The sequence below is a fragment of the Peromyscus californicus genome, unplaced genomic scaffold (genome assembly GCF_007827085.1).
Source record: "Peromyscus californicus insignis strain IS unplaced genomic scaffold, ASM782708v3 Scaffold_5__1_contigs__length_169319896, whole genome shotgun sequence".
Lineage (NCBI taxonomy): Eukaryota > Metazoa > Chordata > Mammalia > Rodentia > Cricetidae > Peromyscus > Peromyscus californicus.
In genome coordinates, this window is record NW_026294573.1 from 22,803,626 (window position 1) to 22,823,569 (window position 19,944).

At 49.7% G+C, this 19,944-nt stretch overlaps 1 protein-coding gene across 8 annotated transcripts in view; it reads left to right on the forward strand.

The window, feature by feature from the left end:
- Window positions 1-19,944, forward strand: part of Ptpru (protein tyrosine phosphatase receptor type U) — a 78,075-nt gene that overhangs the window by 17,339 nt on the left and 40,792 nt on the right. For all 8 annotated transcript variants that reach the window (XM_052715545.1, XM_052715546.1, XM_052715543.1 and 5 more), the window contains exons 3-11: window positions 1,104-1,375; window positions 1,831-1,912; window positions 2,017-2,132; window positions 2,401-2,575; window positions 3,037-3,330; window positions 14,454-14,762; window positions 18,710-18,819; window positions 19,079-19,280; window positions 19,578-19,680. In XM_052715545.1, coding sequence (XP_052571505.1) covers window positions 1,104-1,375; window positions 1,831-1,912; window positions 2,017-2,132; window positions 2,401-2,575; window positions 3,037-3,330; window positions 14,454-14,762; window positions 18,710-18,819; window positions 19,079-19,280; window positions 19,578-19,680 — 1,663 coding nt within the window. The remainder of the gene's footprint in view (window positions 1-1,103; window positions 1,376-1,830; window positions 1,913-2,016; window positions 2,133-2,400; window positions 2,576-3,036; window positions 3,331-14,453; window positions 14,763-18,709; window positions 18,820-19,078; window positions 19,281-19,577; window positions 19,681-19,944) is intronic.

Sequence of the window (19,944 nt, forward strand, 5' to 3'; positions counted from 1 at the left end):
GAGAAAAGAGAGCCATGGGGATGGAGGAGTGCATGACGGGGGTGGGGTGGGGTGGGGTGGGGGGTGGAGGGGGTGGCGGCTGCTGGGAACAGAGGAAGAGGAGGCAAGAAGGGGTCACATTAGAAGAGGAAGCTACCTTAGAGGAGAGGAGACTCCACAGGAGGTGGCTAAGAAGTGTCTGGCTAGGATGTGCCCCTTCTAGGGTTCCAGTGGAGATAGGGACCTGGAAGTTCATTCCCTACCCCTGCAGGACCTAGGCAGCAGCCACCTTCACAGGGCTCCAGGCTCTCAGAGATGAATGAGATCCCTCTAGCTGAGTTCCCCAGGAGCACTCCTGAGCAGGCTCAGAATGTGCTGTCAGGCAAGCCTGGGAGGAGGAGGCAGTGCTGGGCAAGGTTGGCTTTGGGTCTCTCCTTGGCAGCTGCACCCTCCTCCCAATACCCCAGGGGAAGCCACAACCCCCCGCCAGGTCCTGAGGCGCTCCCCACCACCTCCATAATGTATCGAGGATCTTCAGGTTGGAATGCGGGGTGTTTGTGTTGGAATCTGGGGAGGGGTGGCGGGAAAGGAAGTTAATCCTTCCATTCAGTCTGTCCTACATGTTCGTCAAGCTTGGGCTCAGAGCCTGTCTGAGGACACAGCAAAAGGCCTGAGGCACGACAGGCTGGTAGCAAGATTGTCTCAGACTTTATGAGTGATCAGAGCCAGAGGGAAGTACCCAGCACAGGGAAGTGTCTGAGGCTTTGGAAGCATTGACCGCAAGGGACCCGCCCTCTGCCAGGCTCTAGACTCCTGAGAAGCATGATCTAATCCTCACCTCCCAGGACAGCACCGAGCTGGGGACACTGGTGACCTGTGGATGGTGAGGGGCCATATGGGCTTTGACAAGGTTGAGGTTGTATTTTCTACTGTCTTAGCCCTCTCCTTTGGGAAGCAGACCCTGGGGAGGGAAGAGATCTACCCCATGTGACCAAAGCTCCGATCGGAACTCAAAACTCCGATCCCAAACCCTCGATTCCTGGTGGGTCCTTCATTTCTGTCCCTTCTCAGTGTGATCTTGGCCTCCCCTAAGGTCTCCTTGCCTCTTCCTTTTCTCTCTCCAGGTGCCTACTTGATGGTCAATGCTTCCCAGCATGCTCCGGGCCAGAGGGCTCATATCGTCTTCCAGACCCTGAGTGAGAATGACACCCACTGTGTGCAGTTCAGCTACTTCCTGTATAGCCGGGATGGGCACAGCCCAGGCACCCTAGGTGTCTACGTGCGTGTGAATGGGGGCCCCCTGGGCAGTGCTGTATGGAATATGACTGGATCCCACGGCCGTCAGTGGCACCAGGCCGAGCTGGCCGTCAGCACCTTCTGGCCCAATGAGTATCAGGTGGGCTGGATTTTTAGGCAATGGTCAGTTTGGGCTTGGACATAAGCGCAGGGGCAGGTCATCCTGAGGTCAGACTAGGTCGGAATGAATACCTGACCAGCATCAGGCGTCAATCCAGGGTTCTGTGTTTGGAGTTAGTCTGGGGTCAGTGTGGGTAGAGTTTCCGAGGTCATTGTTAATAGGGTGGCCGGCATTGCAGGTGAGTTGGAACCGTACCCAACTGGAAATTCTGATCAGAAGGATTCTACTGCTTTGTGGGATTATCTGAGTTGGAATGATCTTCTAGCCTTGACCTTGCCTTTGCTATCTCTGCCCACACCCCTGAACCAGCTGGCTTGGTAGTGAGGGTCTGTGTGAGCCGGGTTGGCATCTGTTGATGGAGAGGAGGGTGGGGTTGGGGCCCAAGCTGGGCTGGAGGTCTGTCAATCTGACAATTGGCTTCCTACTTTCCTCAGGTGCTGTTTGAGGCCCTCATCTCCCCAGACCACAAGGGCTACATAGGCTTAGATGACATCTTGCTCTTCAGCTACCCCTGCGGTGAGTCCCAGTCCACTCGGACACAAGGATGAGGGTAGCCTTGGCTCCTGCCTGCAGGGCATGCAGGCCCAGCTCATGCTGGGGCTCTGCCTGTTTTCCCACAGCGAAGGCCCCTCACTTCTCCCGCCTTGGAGACGTGGAGGTCAATGCGGGCCAGAATGCATCCTTCCAATGTATGGCAGCGGGCAGAGCTGCAGAGGCAGAGCGCTTCCTCCTGCAGGTGAGGGCGTCCCGGGTAGACTTGGCCCAGGAAGGTGGCAGAGGGCAGGGCATTTCTCCTAGGCTTGGTTCCCCTTTGGGGTTCTGAGTCATGCCCCAGCATCTATACACTGTGTCTTGCCAGGCTGCGCTTCGGCCAGTTTGGATTCCCCTTCACCCCAGGGTGGAGGGCAGTTCCTGGATCCTCAAAAGCCCCCGGGTTTGTAGGGACTCATATATGCTGCCAGGCTGGAATGCTCCCTGACTCTTCCATCCCTTTTTCCCTTCAGCGGCAGAGTGGGGTGCTGGTGCCTGCGGCCGGGGTACGGCATATCAGCCACCGCCGCTTCCTGGCCACTTTCCCGCTGGCCTCCGTAGGCCGAGCAGAGCAGGATCTGTACCGCTGTGTGTCCCAAGCCCCACGCGGGGCTGGTGTCTCCAACTTCGCAGAGCTCATCGTCAAAGGTCAGCGGAATGGCCTTGAAGAAGGCTGAAGCTGCAGGGGTAGGACAGGATAGGGTGAAATCCGCAGGGTAGTGCCTGAAGCTACTAGCTCCTTAGAGGCTGGGGGTCCCAGAACAGGTGTAGTTGAGGGTTTGGTAGCAGTTTGAGTGGCCTGAGAGGACCTGGAGGGTCTCGTGATGGGAGCAGAATGGGGTGTAGAGTTAGGCTCTGGCTGTGACTTGAACAGATGGACCTGTGAAGGGAACAGTGTCACTGAGGGAGGGGCTGGTCTTGTGGGAGGAGGGCACAAGGAATGAGGCTCTGTCTAGTTGCGCTTTTCAGATGATAACCCAGCGAGTGTGCTGGGGTCCCCCAGGTCTGGACTTGGGAGTTCGGAGTCGAGTCGGTGTGGCTGAGCTATGGGATTTCTGGGGCCAGGTGGTGGCATCAGTAGGCTCCTCCTCTTCTGTATGTCCTCGCAGAGCCTCCCACCCCCATCGCGCCCCCACAGCTGCTGCGTGCAGGCCCCACCTACCTCATCATCCAGCTCAACACCAACTCCATCATTGGCGACGGGCCGATCGTGCGCAAGGAGATCGAGTACCGCATGGCACGGGGCCCGTGGGCCGAGGTGCACGCGGTCAACCTGCAGACTTACAAGCTGTGGCATCTTGACCCAGACACCGAGTATGAGATCAGCGTGCTGCTCACGCGCCCGGGGGACGGAGGCACAGGTCGCCCGGGACCACCGCTGCTCAGCCGGACCAAGTGTGCAGGTGGGTTGTTCCCCATTCCATAGGGGTAGCAAAGCCTCCTGATACACACACATTTACTGACTTCAACCTTACCACAAGGCAGGGACTCTGGAGGCTAGTCTTTTAGCCTGGAGGCAACGTCTCCATAGCTTGTTTCCAAACTCGAAATAAAACAAACAAAGGAAACAAAGAAAAGCCAAAATGAAACCAAAACAAAAAGGCAAACCGAGGAAACAAATCAGAAAGCTTAGCAGAACACGACAGAGGTGCTGTTGTCATACCCATTTCACACATGAGGTGACTGAGGCAGAGATGTTAGGTGACAGGGCAAAGAACACACAGCTAGTTAGTGGCAGAGATGGGGCCAGAGTTCCTAGTCTGTCTTCTTTTTTTTTTGTTTTTTTGTTTTTTTGAGACAGGGTTTCTCTCTGTAGGTTTGCGCCTTTCCTGGCACTCACTCTGTAGCCCAGGCTGGCTCTGCCTCCCAAGAGCTGGGATTAAAGACATGCACCACCACTGCCCGGCACTATTCTGTCTTCTTAAACACTGTCAATTAAAAATTGTGTGTGGTGGATTGTGGCTGGATTCCCTGGGCCTGGCATTAAGCCCGAAGTCAGCTCTTCTTGTTTAGGAGGGTAAAGTAGTAGTTGCTAAGGACCCAAGATGCACCTGCAGCTGCTGCAGCAGACCAATCAGAAGAGAAATGGATGGAGAGCAGGGTTCTCTGGGTTCTCTGTGATGTCAGGGTGCTGTTGTTTTTGGAATTTTCTTAGTGACAAATGTAAATTGTCAATGTAGATCCATGTGCTCTTGTAAGAAAAGACAGGGGTCCTCTATCACGTTTTCCTCAACAGTAACATTTTGTGCAACTATAGTTTTACAATAAAGGTTGACATCTGGGACTGGCATGATGGCTCAGTAGGTAAAGGTGCTTGCTGCCAAGCCTGATGACATGGAGATTCACATGGTGGAAAGACAGAACCTACTCTCATAAGATGTCCTCTGATGCTGGGCAGTGGTGGCGCACGCCTTTAATCCCAGCACTTGGGAGGCAGAGCCAGGTGGATCTTTGTGAGTTCGAGGCCAGCCTGATCTACAGAGCGAGATCCAGGAAAGGCGCAAAGCTACACAGAGAAACTCTGTCTCAAAAAACCAAAAAAAAAAAAAAAAAAAAAGATGTCCTCTGACCTCCATATATGTGCTGTGGTATGCTCGTGCCCCGCCCCGCCCCCATGTGCACTTGCAGAATAAATAAACACAATGTAACAAAAATGTTTAACAAGCTGGGTAGTGGTGCTCACGCCTTGAATCCCAGCACCCTGGAGGCAGAGCCAGGCAGATCCCTGAGTTCGAGGGCAGCCTGGTCTATAGAGTGAGATCCAGGACAGGCACCAAAACTACACAGAGAAACCCTGTCTCGAATCCCCCCCCACAAAAAAAGTTTAACAAAAAAATTGATGTGCATAGAGTCCACAGATATAACAGAGCCCCCCAGTTTCCCGTGTTTGTGTGCCTCTATATGTGTGTTAAGTTCTGTGTAATTTAACACCTGTGTAGGTTTGTTTATTCAACATTACAGTGAGAACACTGAGCAGTCAGTATCCCTACAGACGATTCACATTGCTATTTTATAACTGCATCCATTTCTCTCTTCCTACATCCCCCCACTTAGTAACCAGAGATCTGTCTTTCATTTCTAGAATTTTGTAATCTCCAGAATGACATCATGTAGTATATAACCTTTTTGGAATTGCTTTTTTTGGATTTTTTTTTTTTGGTAACAGATTTATTGCAATACGATCTGCATTCATACATACACAGTTTAGAGACTTTCAGTATCTCTGGAGTTGAACAGCTATTGATATGAGTGATTTTGGAACGTGTCATCCCTCTAAGTGGGACCCTCACACCATTTCACAGTCACCCAATCCTAAAGCCCTAAGCAAACATGAGTCTACTTTTCCTCTCTCTTGATTTACTCTTTGTAGACATTTTATATTATAGAACCGTGGATGATGGTTTGTAGTCTTTTGTGGGTGGCTTCTTCATTTGGCCTTATTCCTTCTATAGCGAGTTGTGATTACTGCATTCCTTTTCGTTGTGTTGTGTAACTCTCGATTTCATTTGTCCATTCACCGGGGGACAGATACTTGGGTTGTTTATGTTTTTTTGACCATTAGGAACAATATTTCATACAAGTTTTAAGAATATTTATTTATTTTCAAGTGTGTATGTGTGGTATGTGTACTTATGTGTGAAGGAGGCCAGGAGAGGGTGTCAGCTTCCCCCTGGAGCTGGAGTTACCGGGTTATGAATCCCAGGTTGCTAGTGGATGGAACCCCAGAACCTCTACAAGAGCAGCAATTGCTCTTAGCAGCTGAGCCCTCCCTCCAGCCCCTTCCTCCCGTCACAGTCTTAATTTGCATTTCCTTAATGTCTAGTGTTGCTGAACATCTTTCCACACATGACCGCCACTGCCTGTGCTCTTTACTGGATTGCCTGTTCATATCATTGCTAATTTCTTAATAGAATTACTTTTTTTCCCTGTTGAGTTTTGAGACTTCTTTGTGCATTCTAGATACTAGATGTATCTAGAACACATTATTAATGTATTAATGGATGTATAAGCTGTAGGTATTTCTCCCAGTAGGGATCATTGTCTTTGTATAGATTGAGAGACAACGTTTTAGATTTTGATGAAGTCCTATTTCTCAAATTGCCCAGTGCTTTTGGTGTAAACGAAGTGCAACTCCCAAATATCCAGCAGCTGCTTCCCAAATTACCACACAGAGGCTTATATTAATTATAAATGATCGGCCAGTAGCTCAGGCTTATTACTAACTAGTTCTTACACTTAAATTAACCCACAATTTTATCTGTGTTTAGCCACGTGGCTTGGTACCTTTTCTCAGAATAGCATTCTCATCTTGCTTCCTCTGTGTCTGGCTGACAACTCCTGATTCTGCCCTTCCTCTTCCCAGCATTCTAAATTTATTTACTTATGTGTATTTACTTATGTGTATGTGTAGGCATGTGCTTGCTACAGTGTATGTGTGGAATTTGGAGGATAGCTTATTGGGGTTTGTTCTTTCCTTCCACCATGTGGGTCCTGGGAATTGAACTCAGGTCCTCAAGTTTGACAGCAAGTGTTTTTTACCTACTGAGCCATCTTGACAGCCTGCAATTCATATTCTTTTTTTTTTTTTTGATTTATTTATTATGTATACAGTGTTCTGTCTGCATATACATCCGAAGGCCAGAAGAGGGCACCAGATCTCATTATGGATGGTTGTGAGCCACCATGTGGTTGCTGGAAACTGAACTCAGGACCTCTGGAAGAGCAGCCAGTGCTCTTAACCTCTGAGCCATTTCTCCAGTCCCCAATTCATATTCTTAAGTGTTATTAAAAGCTGATTTGTGGGCCTTCTAAAATCTAGTTTAATACCAGACTTTGGGAGAGAGATACTTGGGTGGTGGGTCAGTGTCCCAGTGGTGATTGCCTCCTAGCTGATGGTTTGGATTGGGTGATGTACCCACTGAGAGCTTCAGTCAGTCTTCTTGTTGTATAAGTGGAAACAATACTAATCTCTACCATATGGGGCAGCGTGAGGATTGAGGCAATGGATGTTTATTGAGTGTCTATTATGTGCCAGGTAATGCCACAGTTGCTAGGGATACATGGCTGCACCCCAGACAGAGGCCATCAGCGTTTGAATCTTCTAAAGGCTCTGCAGGGAGCTCGTGTCCTGGCAGAAGGAGGCAGATGATAAATAAGTAAACAAGTGGAATATATAGTCTGTCAGATGGTGATAAGTGTGTGAGGAGGAATAAATCAGGGCGGGGGATGGGGAGGGGCGGACGGTTGTTATTTATAAAACGCTGAAGGACTGTCTTACTGAGCTGGTGCCTTTTGAGCAGAGTCATGCAGGAGGTGAGGGGGAGCTAGGTGGTGTGCTGTAGGGGGACAGCAAGGGAAGGAGCAGTCCAGTCAGGCAGACTACTGAGTGCAGAGGCCTGGAGGCAGGAGCAGGGAGGAGACCTGTGAGAGGATGTCTAAGCAGAGGTCGGACTGTCAGATTCAGAGGCGAGTGAGCTGAGGGCTGGGGGAGTGGTGGTAGGGCTTGGGAAGCAGGAGTGAGCATGGGCAACTGGTGTTCAGAAGGTCTGCTCTGGATATTTCGTGGAGAGTTGACTGTAGGAGGGGACGCTGGCTAGTTTTTATCAACTGGACACAAACATTGAGGAAGAGGGGTCCTCAGCGGAGGGAACGCCTATATCAGATTGTCCTGTGAGCATGACCGTGTGGCATCTTCTTGATTAATGATTGATATGGGAGGGCCCAGCCCACTGTGGGTGGCATTACTCTTAGGCAGGTGGTCTTAGGTTTTATCAGAAAGCAGACTGAGCAAGCCATGAGAGAGCACCAGCAAGCAGTGTTCCTCCATGGTCTCTGCTTCAGTTCCTGCCTTGAGCTCCCGCCCTGGCTTCCCTGAATGATGGGCCATGATGTGGAAGTGTAAGCCAAATAAATGTTTTCTTCCCCAAGCTGCTTTTGGTCTTGGTGTTTATCACAGCAACAGAGAGCCAAACTCTGACAGAGGGCAAAGGTTCCTGAAGGAGACCCATGGGGAGGCTCTCGAAGCTATTGCAGCCAGAGGTGGTAGCCGGAAGCTGAGTGGACGTGACCACGATGGCAGTGATGACAAGTTGCTCAGTGCGGTTGGTTCTGGAGTCAATAGCATCTGCTGATAGATCTGCTAGGGGGGTGAGGAAGAAAGAAATAGAGAAACACCAGGATGCGCCAAGGTGTTTTGCTTGAGCAACTGGACGGATGGAGCTGTCACTTGCTGCAAAGGAGCCCACAGCAGCAGAGTTGGTGGGGGGAGCTGACCTGGGGGGTGTCATTGATCAGGAGCTGTGCATTAGACACAATGACTTTGAGACGCCATTAAACGTGGCGGTGGCACTCACCACCAGGAAGCCGGATGGATGAGCAAAGGACCGAGGGAAGGGTGCAGGCTGCTGGTATGAATCTGAAAGTTGTCCTTACGGAGATGGTGTCGGTGGCATTTGAAGCAATGTGGCGGGATCACATCTCTCATGTTAGTGTTCTTGACAGGGGTGATTTCCTTTCCTAGGAGACATTTGCTAGTGTCTGGAGACATATTGCTGTCATACTGGCTGCTGCTGGTGGGTGCTACTGGCATTAAGAGATAGAGGCCAGGGACAGCTAAACTCCTTGCAGTGCAGGGACAGTGTCCAATGACAAGTAATTATCTCGTCCAAAATGTCAATAGTGTCGAGGTTGAAAACCCCGTTTAGGTTTTTGGGGAATGTAAATGAGGAGATGGACACATGAAGCTGATCCTTGGGGTCCTGCAGTATTTGGGGTTAATCCGGGCAATTGTAGGGAGAGCATTCCATGCATGTGACGTACTGTGCCTGGCACACCACAGGCACTCCATAAGTGACAGCTGTCATCATTATGGTGTTCTTCAAGGCATTTTTGATTTGCCACTTAGAAGAGAAGAAATCAGACCTTGAGGCACAGGGAAATCTCTACTGCACTCTCCCGAGTGTACAGATGGGGATAGTGTAACCCAGACAGGGAAGGGACTCGCTTGGAATCAGACAGTGGGTCAAGAACCCAGGTTGTGGGGCTGGGGAAACGGTCCAGTCAATAAAGTGCGTGCTGTTAACTACAGAAAAAGGATGACTGGCGCACGCCTTTAATCCTGGCACTCAGGAGGCAGAGACAGGTGGATCTATGAGTTCCAGGCCAGCCTGGTCTACAGATAGAGTTCCAGGACAGCCTGGGCTACACAGAGAAACCCTGTCTCAAAAAACCAAAGAAGGTGTGTGGTGTGGGAGTGTGTGAAGGCAGAAGATTCAGGCATGTACACACACACACACACACACACACACACACACACACACACGAGTTTGCATGGCCATTGTAAGAATAATGATGTAGCGAGGCAGACAGACTTGGGCTCAACAGACTGAGACTGCTTTATTGGATCAGCAAAGGGCCTCAACTTTTCTGTGGGATGAAGGTTGAGTCATTTAGAGGAGCTGGGGAGGGGACTCTATGTGTGTGTGTATACATATACATATACATATACATATACATATACATATACATATACATATACATAGCTAGCTACTGGGAAGTTACAACTATTTTTTTGTGGTTTGACTGGGAGCAGAGTGGGTTGTTTTTGATACTTGGGCATATAGTTTCTGCAGGTGGACCTGAATGGTCAGGCTGGGGTTAAGCCATTCTTCCTGGCTAGGAGCTGTTGTCCTGTATAGCCTCACTCGATTCCTCATGATGTGAGACTATTACCTAACAGTCATAACTTTTGATCATTCCCATTTTACAGGTGAATAAACTAAGGCTTAGAGATTCAGCCACTTGACCAAATCTGCAGAGCCAGAGGCAGAGCTGGTTTCTTAGTTACTTTCCTGTCTCTGTGATAAAATACCCCGAGACAGACAACTTGAAGATGGGTTTACTTTGGCTCAGAGTCTGAGTGTACAGTCCGTCATGGTGTAGAAGTGAAGACCACGGGAGCTTGAAGCAGCTGGTCACATTGTAGGCACAGTCAAGGAGAACAGAATCCCGGATGTGGGTCCCTCTCCGCTCCTTTTTTCTTCAGTCTGGGATCCAACTCGCGGGATAGTGCCACCCAGGCACGTTAAGGTGGTTCTTCCCACCTCAATGAACCTCATCAGGAAAATCCCTCACAGGCACGCCCAGAGACTCACGTCCCAGGTGATCCTAGAACCTGTCAGATTGCACATCAGCATTAACCACTGCAGCTGACACGTCTTGATTTCCAGTGACTGATGATGGCAGCAGCAGCTGTCTTGGTCCCTGCCTCAGGCCCAGTGCCCGCTAGGGTCAGATACAGATAAACAATTTTCCTTAGGCTAGCCAGGGTGGGGATGGGGCAGGGGCCAGGTGGGTAGACTCCACACCAAGACCTCCTCCCGCCCTCCTAATCACAGGCCCCTCTTTGTTGATACCACAGCCCTATAGCCTGGCCTGGGGTTGTTTAGCCCTTGGGCAGCTGTGTTGTCAGACTCTGCAGGCCCACAATTCCCTCCACTCTATTATTTACTGTAAAAACAATAATATTGCACCAGTAAAAGGCTTAAAAAAAAAAACCCCAAAGCCTCTGAATCACACCATTCTAGCTCAACAGCTGCCTTAATTTTTCTGTCTTGTTCCAGTGTCTGCCCCTATGTCTTCAGTGCACATTTTCACAGGCTTGTCATTGGGATGGGGCTGATGCTCAGGATCCTGCTTCATTTGCTTGGTGCCGGTCCGTGTGCGACACTGTTTATAATTATGTTATTGCCTGCAGACATCTACCCCGGATTTCTGGGCTGCTTGTTTCTATGTCCTTATTATTATAATGCTACATCGAAAAATTAAATGCTTGCAGTTCTTTTTATTCTCTTGAGTTGTATTCTTTAGAGTGAAACAGTCAGGAGTGATCAGAGGGAGGGCTCTGACATGTTATTGCTTTGCGGCATGCTCGCACTAATCGCTACGGAAAGTCTCACTTTGGTGCACACGTTTCTTTATTGATTCCTATTGGCTGGGCACTCTGGTTTACCACGTCCCATGTGATGTTATGTTTCCTTTTCTTGTTGTTTGTTTTGAGGCATGATCTCATATAGCCCTAGCTAACCCCCAACTCACTATGTAGCTGAGGATAACCTTGAAGTCTTGATCCTCTAGCTTCTACCTCCTAAGTGCTGGGATCACAGGCCTGTGCCTGGCTTATATTTGAACTTTAAAGGAGGTGGTTTTGTTGTTGTTTATTTGTTTTTAGGACAGAGTCTCGTGTACCTCAGGCTGGCCTTGAACTAGCTTGGTAGTTGAGGATGACCTAGAACTTCAGATCTTCTGATCCCTACCCATCCAATGCTGGGATAATTCACAGTTTTAGTAGGGATCATTTCCTCCATTGATATCAGTAATTCAGAAGGGTTAAGGAAATTTCTTGGAGTGGCAGAGCTAGCGAGGAGTGGGTGCAGGGTGTGAACTTAGATGCACTTTGTCTAAAGCTCCTTCCATGAGGTAGAGGCAGTTGGCATTATAGTGCTTGTTGGCACTCTTAAAATCAGCCCATTCTGGGTTAATTTAATAGAAGTTACATGTGCTCTCCTGCTTTCCTGTGCCCCCTGCCCTCTGGTCTCTGAGTGTCCTGAGTTTCATGGTCCCTGAACTCTGTCTTGCCAGTGTGCTTTGGCAGCTGAAGGGAGCACCTTGGTGGCGGATGGCTTTTGGAGGCAGAGAGACTTGTGGATTCACACCCTTCAACCAGTGTGTTGGTCTTAGTCAACATGGTGTTTGAGCCCCTGGATCTGCCCAGGACAGAAGAGAAGAGGGAACTGAGTCTTCCTTTCATGGCCCCTCAGCCTGTGGAGGTGGACCCGGGTCACCCAGCTCCTAGAGAGGGAGATGCCCACCCAAGCTGGTGTTTACCCTCCATGGCCGAGGCTGCTGTCTTGAGTCCTGAGAGGTACTTTTGAGTAGCCTGAGTGGGTTGCTGGTGCTTAGGAATCTGGAGAGTTCATATAAAAATTCTGAATTTCTAGCTCTTTTGAAAACTGGGAGGGTCTGGAAATTCTGAGCCTGGAGTCCTCCATGGGAAGACTGCTCACTAGGAGCCAGGCTATGCTGCTGCTGGCGGTGGGGCCTCTGCAGTCTTGTTCACTCAAGTCTGAAGTTTCTATCTAGCCAATATACCTTGAACTTGCCCTGTCCTTGTCCAAATCTCTCGGGAGAGCAAGAAAGCAAGTGCCTGAAGAATGGAAGGAAGGTGGGCTGGTATTCCAGGCACAGGGTGGTGTGTGGGCAGAGCTGGTCTGAGACCCACTCTCACAAGGGAAAAGAAAGCCATGTTGTACTGGCTCCTGTAGACACCCTGGCTCAGTGCGCACAGAACAGGCCAGAGCTGGGGAACAGAGATTAAATCAGGCTTCTGAGCAAGATGGCATGTGAGCAGACACAGTGTTACGTCCCATGCACACAAGAATGATGGGTCAAACCAAGCCCTCATGAACACCTGGGGGCTTCTCTGTGGGCTAGCATGGTGAGAAGTTCCATGTATGGCAACTGGCCCAGCAGCAGGCGTCCTTTCTTGGGTGGCAGTGAGTGGCAGCAGCACAGTCGGTCACGTCCCATGTGAGGTGGGACTTGGGGAGAAGGGAGAGGGCAAGAGATAGACCTTGTTAGTAGGTGCTGAAATCTGAAATCTCTCTCTGAGGGCCCCATACTGGACTGAAGACTTGCCTCTTGCCCGGGCTAGGAAAGAAATGAAAGCTGGGTGGGAACAGGAAGTTGCTGTGATCAGCACTAGGCTGACAATTGTCACGCCTTCACTCCTGTGTTGGGAGAGTGTGAACTGATGTTTCCAGATGTATCTTTTTTTTTTTTTTTTATAAGGGGGCTGCTGAGTAAATTTGTCATGGACAATGACCACAGGGTCCTCCTTAATCTCATTAAGGGGCTAAATAGCAGTGTTTTCTCAGCCCCTAACAAAAGGGATGGGACGCTTTGCAGGAAGGCACTCCCAGAACTTTCAAGGCGTGGATTTGATGTCCCAGAATCAAGGTGTGAGGGATAAAGGATCCTTGGAAGTATCTTGGCTCCCTCTTGGAGGCTTCATTAAGATCACAGACTTATCCTAATCCAAGGCAGACATGGAGACGTGGGTTAAACCCTCTCTCTGGAAATTTTGTCTGTGCATGTGCAATGTGTGTGTGTGTGTGTGTGTGTGTGTGTGTGTGTGTGTGTGTGTGTGTGTGTGTGTACTATAGTACATGTGTGGAGGTCTGCGTCCCGGGGACCATACTCAGGTCATTAGGCCCACCTTGAGTTTTTGAGACAGGATCTTGCCCTGGCCTAAAACTCACTAGACAAGCTTGGCTGGCCATTGGGTCCCGGGACCTGTCCACTTCTGCCTCCTAGGTGCTGGGATTACAAGCTCCCATTGCCACGTCCATTTTTACGTGGACTCTGGGGCTGAACTCAGGTTCCTCACCCTTGCAAAGCAAGCATTTTTACCTATCAGCTATCTTTCCAGGCCCCAGTTTCTCTAGTTACAAAACGGGGCATAACCCTTCTGAAGGGTCATGGAGTCATTAAGAGACGGTGCAGCACAGCCTGCCTCTCCCTCCTGCTGGAGCGGCAGGGTCTCTCCAAGGCATGAATGCTTGTGAAGGTGAATTCCTCCGGGGACCAGGGCAGTGGCAGGTGAGAGCGTGGGTTCTGGTGCCAGCCTGACTGAGTTTAGATTCTAGCTTCATGTGACTTTGGACTCCTCACCTAACCTCTGGTTCTCCGCTTTCTCATTTGTACGACAAGGTCAATGACAGCCCCTGTTGGGTTTCAACCAAGATTAAATGAGATAAAACATTCTAAAGCCTCCAGAAAGATGTTGGACACTTCCAGAATCCCCTAAATATTAACTGCCAGTGTTGTCACTAGACAACAGATGGCCATTTTCCTGTGGCTTTGGCTGTTAGGGAACTCGCCATTGAATCTGCACCTTACCTGTAGAGTTCTACCTCGGACGTAATGGCATGGAGTTCTGTCTCTGCTTTTCAAACACGCTCTGTCATAGTGTACTATTTGCTGTCATAGCTCCCATCATCCTGATTTGCATACATCATGTGATTCTATAGATATTGATATAAATGGTTTTGCAATAAGTTTAGAATTAGTAAACGAAGGAAATATAGCAACAGGTTGATTCTGAGGGGCCCAGTATTGTTCAGAACTAGGGAGTATATCGAGCTAATTTATATAGCAATCCTCCGAGGAAGCCTTGCTTCTCTGTGGATGCTGGGCATCCAAATTTCCTTTTGCAGTTCAGGAAACTAAGGCTGAGAGAGGTGGAATCACTCAGGCAATTACCGGCTGCAGGTAGTAGAACCAGGATTCGGATGTGTCTTGTCTTACTCCAGAGCATACAGTGTTACAACCGGTTCAGTTCTGAGGATGCTCGGAGTTCAGAGAGGCAGAGGAGGAATGGTTTCTAGCAGTTGATTGATTCTCTCTTCCTCCCCTTCTTTTTCTCTTCCCATTTCCTCAAACTTCTCCCGGCTTCCTATGTCTCCAGAGCCCATGAGAGCCCCTAAAGGCCTGGCATTTGCTGAGATCCAGGCTCGTCAGCTGACCCTGCAGTGGGAGCCCCTGGGCTACAACGTGACACGTTGCCACACTTATGCTGTGACCCTCTGCTATCACTACACCCTGGGAGGCAGCCACAATCAGACCATCCGGGAATGCGTGAAGATGGAGCGGGGTGCCAGCCGCTACACCATCAAGAACCTGCTGCCGTTCAGGAATGTCCACGTGCGATTGATCCTCACAAATCCCGAGGGGCGCAAGGAGGGCAAGGAGGTCACCTTCCAGACAGATGAAGATGGTAAGTGTGCAGGCCGGATCCCTGGAGCCCTGATTGCCTCCCATACCCAGGGCCTAGGCTCAGATTCATGTAGGGAACTCTGGCAAGGCAGTGGTGGCCATTACTCATTCCTGGGGAGACTGTGGGTTGTTAGGTTAGTGTAATTTCTCCCTTAAGGGTTTAGAAGAATTCAGTGGTGAACTTGGACCAGGAATTTTCCTCATGGCAAGGTTTTTAATAACAGTTTTCACTTGTGAAATAGATTTCAATGGATTCAGTCACTTTCCGCCTTGTCTTTTTGAGACGGCCTCTCACTGAACCAGGACCTCACCCGCAGGCAGACTGGCTGGTCGGCAGGCTCCAGGTTCCCACCCATCTCTGTCCCCCGCTTCCCTGAACACTGGGGTTACACATGTGCGCTACCATGCCTCGCTTTCCCTTGGACACTAGGGGTCCAAACTTAGACCCTCCTGTTCGCACAGCAAGCGTTTAACCAACAGAGCCATCTCTCCAGTCCCGGTTTCAGCTGTTTGAGCCTTTAGTCCACCCCCTCTCCCTTTTTCCGATATGGTCTTGCTATGTAGCGGAGGCTGGCCTCAACTTGTAACCTCTTGCTCAGCCCCTCCAGAACTGGGATTGTAGGTGGGTGCCACCGTGCTCTCTTGAGCCTAATTTCTAACGCGTGCATTTAGAGCTGCATGCTTTTCTTTATGCTCTCCTTAGCTGCATCCCATAGTATTTGCTGTTGTTGTCCAGTGCTGGAACGTTACCTCAGACTTGCATGATAGGCAGGTGCTGTGCATCACTGAGCTCTGTCTTCAGCCCACCCATAAGTTTTGATATGTTCTGTTTCATTACTATTCAGTTTAAAATATTTTCTAATTGCTGTAATAATTTCCTCTTTAGCGCAAAAGTTATTTAGAATAACTTGCTTAATTTCTTCCCTCCTTCTTTTCCTTCCTTCCTTTCTTTTTCTTTTCTTCTTCTTCTTTTTTTTTTCCGAGACAGGGTTTCTCTGTGTGGCCCTGACGGTCCTGGGACCAGGTTGGCCTTGAACTCACAGAGATCCACCTGCCTATGCCTCCCAAGTGCTGGGATTAAAGGGATGTGCTACTATTGCCTGGGCACTTGCTTAATTTTTAAGCACTTAGAACACACTCGTGTGTGTGTGTGTGTGTGTGTGTGTGTGTGTGTGTGTGTGTATGTGTGTGTGTGTGTGTACGTGTGTGTGTGTACGTGTACATACTGGACATTGATATTGATGCCTGGGCCTTGTGCAAGCACTCTACCACTGAGACACAGCCCCAGTCCACCAACGAGGACTTCTAATTAATTATCTTCTTGTTATTATTGATTTCTGGCCTCTAAGCCACTGTGGTCAGAGTAGGAATTCTAAATTTAGTCTTTTGAAACTTGACCCTTGCTTCGTGGTCCAGCAAGTGGTTAAATTTTGGTAGCTGTCCCCTGTATCGCATCCTGCCACTGTTGTGTGCAGCGTTCTATATGGGCCACACTGTCTGCACTTAAGCACATGCTCCACATCAGACACCAGTATGGATGGATTCTATGTATCCATGCACTCAGCCCCCATGACTACCCTGTGTGGCAGGCTGCTGTTTCTCGTCCAGATGACCTCACATAGCAAGTCTGTGATTGGCAGAGCAGGGCTTTATAAAGCTGGCCCTAATGCTGGTTTTATTGTTTGGTTTCGGGCTGGGGACTGAGCCCACCACCTTGCACATACTGAGCCACACTTCAGCACCACGCTCACTCCAGCCCTGAGTTACTTACTTTTGTTTTTGATTTTGTGTGGCAGCCTCACCACGAGTGCAGGCTGTCCTTGGATGTATGGCATGGCAGTTCTCCTGCTCCCATTCCCCACATGTTGGGCTTACAGGTCCACAACACCACACCTGGCAGACCTGCCGCGCCTGCAGCTGCTCTCTAATGCCAGCACATGCCCGTCGCCTTCCCTAAATTCCCGCAGACTCCCAAGAACCTGTCAGCGGACTGGCTGGTGGGTTTTCTTGCTGTCCCGTGCAGTTTCTATTCCTAATAATGGTAGCCCATATAAAAGTCAGTCCACCATATTGCTTTCTCCCCAGACACCAATCACCTTGAGCGTGTGCAAAGGCTGCACTGAAGAGTGTCTCAGGGCAGGAACAAGCAATGGCTGGGATTGCCCCAAAGCTTTGCACAGTCTATAGCCGAACACCAGACTACTCCACTCTCATGATCTCTGCATGTCATTTGGTCTCCAGGGTTATGGTCATGCCACCTCATTCTGTCCAGGCCTCTTATCCTAAGTGGTCAGTCCAATAAATTCCCATAGACTGGACACTTCAGGGAACTCACACCCAAATGAAGAAATCACATCACCAACACCCCAGGAGGCCACTAATGCTCCCTGTGTCCACTGCCTCCCAAAGGTAGCCATTATCCCTCCAGATAACACTGTGTATTAATTTTTGCTTGGTTCTGGGCTATGTGTAAGCAGAATCATACAGTAGATGCTTGCTTTGTGCCCGCTTGTTTTGGTGAATATTATGCCAGAGACTAGACTGTGGCGTGCATGGTCCTAGTGAATGAATGTATTCTCACTGCTGTGTGGTTCACTCCAGGAATGAATCCGCCACATTTACTTTCTGTTAACTGTTGGTGAGTATCTGGGCAGATTCCGATTTTGGTTACTTTGAACAATGCTTTGAAGAGAGTCTGTGTAGATTATTTTTGGTAGATATTCACGTGTCATGTGGCTGTGTGTAGGAGAGGATGGCTAGGTTTGCAAGGGTGTGTGTTCATCTTTAGTAGATTTAGCCAGTTTTCCATTGGTGGTGATTGTGCCAATTTATGCTCCACTAAGCAGTGAATGAAAACTTGGTTCTGTGATCTTAATGTCACTTGGAATTGTTGACTGCCGTGGGCTGTTTTTTTTTTTTTTTTTTTTTTCTGTTTAGGTGGGTGGAGAATGATCTTGGGAATTCTTGCTTTAACTGAATGCTTAGCTTTCATTGTATTATTTGTGTGTGTGTGTGTGTGTGTGTGTGTGTGTGTGTGTGTGTGTGTGTGTGTGTGTAGGCCAGAGGTTGATGTTTTCCTTTATTGCTTTCCAACTTATTTTTTGAGACAAGGTCTCACCGAGCCTGGATCTCCTTAGTTCAGCTCAGCTGGCCAGTTACAGCCAGCGAGCCCCAAGCAACCACCTGCCTCTGTCCCCAACCCCCAGGGCTGGGTTGCAGATGCACACCAGAGTGCATGGCTTTTGCATGGATGTTGGGGATCCAGACTCAGGTCCTCATGCTTGACCCGAGCCGACTCTTCAGCCCAGCTCTCACTGGTTCATACCCTTCCTTCCACTGTCCCTGCCTGATGGCCTCTGCTTCCTCACAAAAGTTGATCAAAGTGTTTTCCCATTCAGAAGCTGCCCGCTCCATGCTTGTTAAGAGTGTACAATGCAGCCCAAACTAAACTGACCTACCTCACAGTGCACGTGTGGAAATTTTCATAGCACGTGTGTATGATATAATTGTCAGTTATATCAATTGTCAGTTAATTATCTTCAGTCTCATTGAGACCATTTATGTAATTATGATCTTTTTAGACAGGAAAACATCTCCACCCATGATCCCGACCCCCTGTTGCAATTGTTTTTCTTGCTCTGGTAAATATCTGTATTTCATGAATGCTACCAGCTGGAGATAAACAGGAGCCTGAGTGGAACCTGCTGAAAATGGAAAGAATGTCTTGACTCCTATGGAATGGGCCACATGAGCTTTGAACTTTGCATACCTCACATTATTTACTTCTGGTGAGAGAGGGTCTTCGTCATGCCCATTTCATAGATGCAGAAACTGAGGCTCAGGGAGAAAGGCCCAAGCAGAACAGCTAGGAAGAGGCAAGGCTGACACATGAACTCTGATATTTGGAGCCAAAGCCCACTTTCCTCTGCCTCCACCCTTCCCTCCCAGTGCCTGGTGGGATTGCAGCGGAGTCCCTAACCTTCACTCCACTGGAGGACATGATCTTTCTCAAGTGGGAGGAGCCCCAGGAGCCCAATGGCCTCATCACTCAGTATGAGGTGAACAGGGGCCCAGGTGGGAGGTCAAAGTTCCTTCCTGTGTTGTGGCAGAGAGGGAGACCTGGGGGAGGACAGAAGTGGGCCTTAAAGCTACTTCCATGATGGCCAGAGTCTGTGCCCTGTGAGTTCTGAGTGTTGGGGGGCGGGGCAGCCCAGTACATCTCTAGTTTCCATGGATCATAGTGGATGGTGGGGGGGGTTCCTGGGATAGGACAGCCATCCTTGTCCTGTTCCACCTACCTGCTTCTTCTGCCCCCAGATCAGCTACCAAAGCATCGAGTCCTCGGACCCAGCAGTGAACGTGCCCGGCCCACGACGCACCATCTCCAAACTCCGAAATGAGACTTACCATGTCTTCTCCAACCTGCACCCCGGCACCACCTACCTCTTCTCTGTGCGTGCCCGTACCAGCAAGGGCTTCGGCCAGGCAGCTCTCACTGAGATTACTACCAACATCTCAGGTGAGCTTCCTTGGGAGGGAGCCTTATGGTTCCAGGGTTCCAAGGCTATTGAAGGGTGGAGCAGCCTAGTGTGGGTACAGAGGGCCTAGCTGAGATAAATGAACCATTTAAAGGCTTCAAGTGAGGAGTCAGGACTAAATCAGAGTGGTCAGGAGACTATGGTGGGTAGAATCAGAGGCTTGAGGTCAGAGGTCAGTGCTTAAGATCGGGGTCCATGGAAGCTTAGATCAGGGGAACATGATGATAAGGGGGCTGGAGGTGGCCAGGCACCATGCTTGTGTCCCTGTCTCTTTTCAGCTCCCAGCTTTGATTATGCTGACATGCCGTCACCCCTGGGTGAGTCTGAGAACACCATCACAGTGCTGCTGAGGCCGGCCCAGGGTCGCGGAGCACCCATCAGGTGGGAAAACCAGCACGGAGAGGGTAGGCAACAGGCCTCTCCTCTGATCTGGCCAGCTCTCTGGTTATCCTATTTCCTGCCTGGGCTCAGGGTTGAGGAGGGTACATCATGATTCTGGGCAGCGGAAAGCTTGAAGCTACTCATTTCCAGCCAAGACCACAGGTCTCTGCTGGTAACTATCATGGGTTTCCCGGACAATGTCCAGTTTGGAGAAGGAACTAGGCCTCCCCAGGGTGGTTCATTAGATGCTTAGGAGAAGTGAAA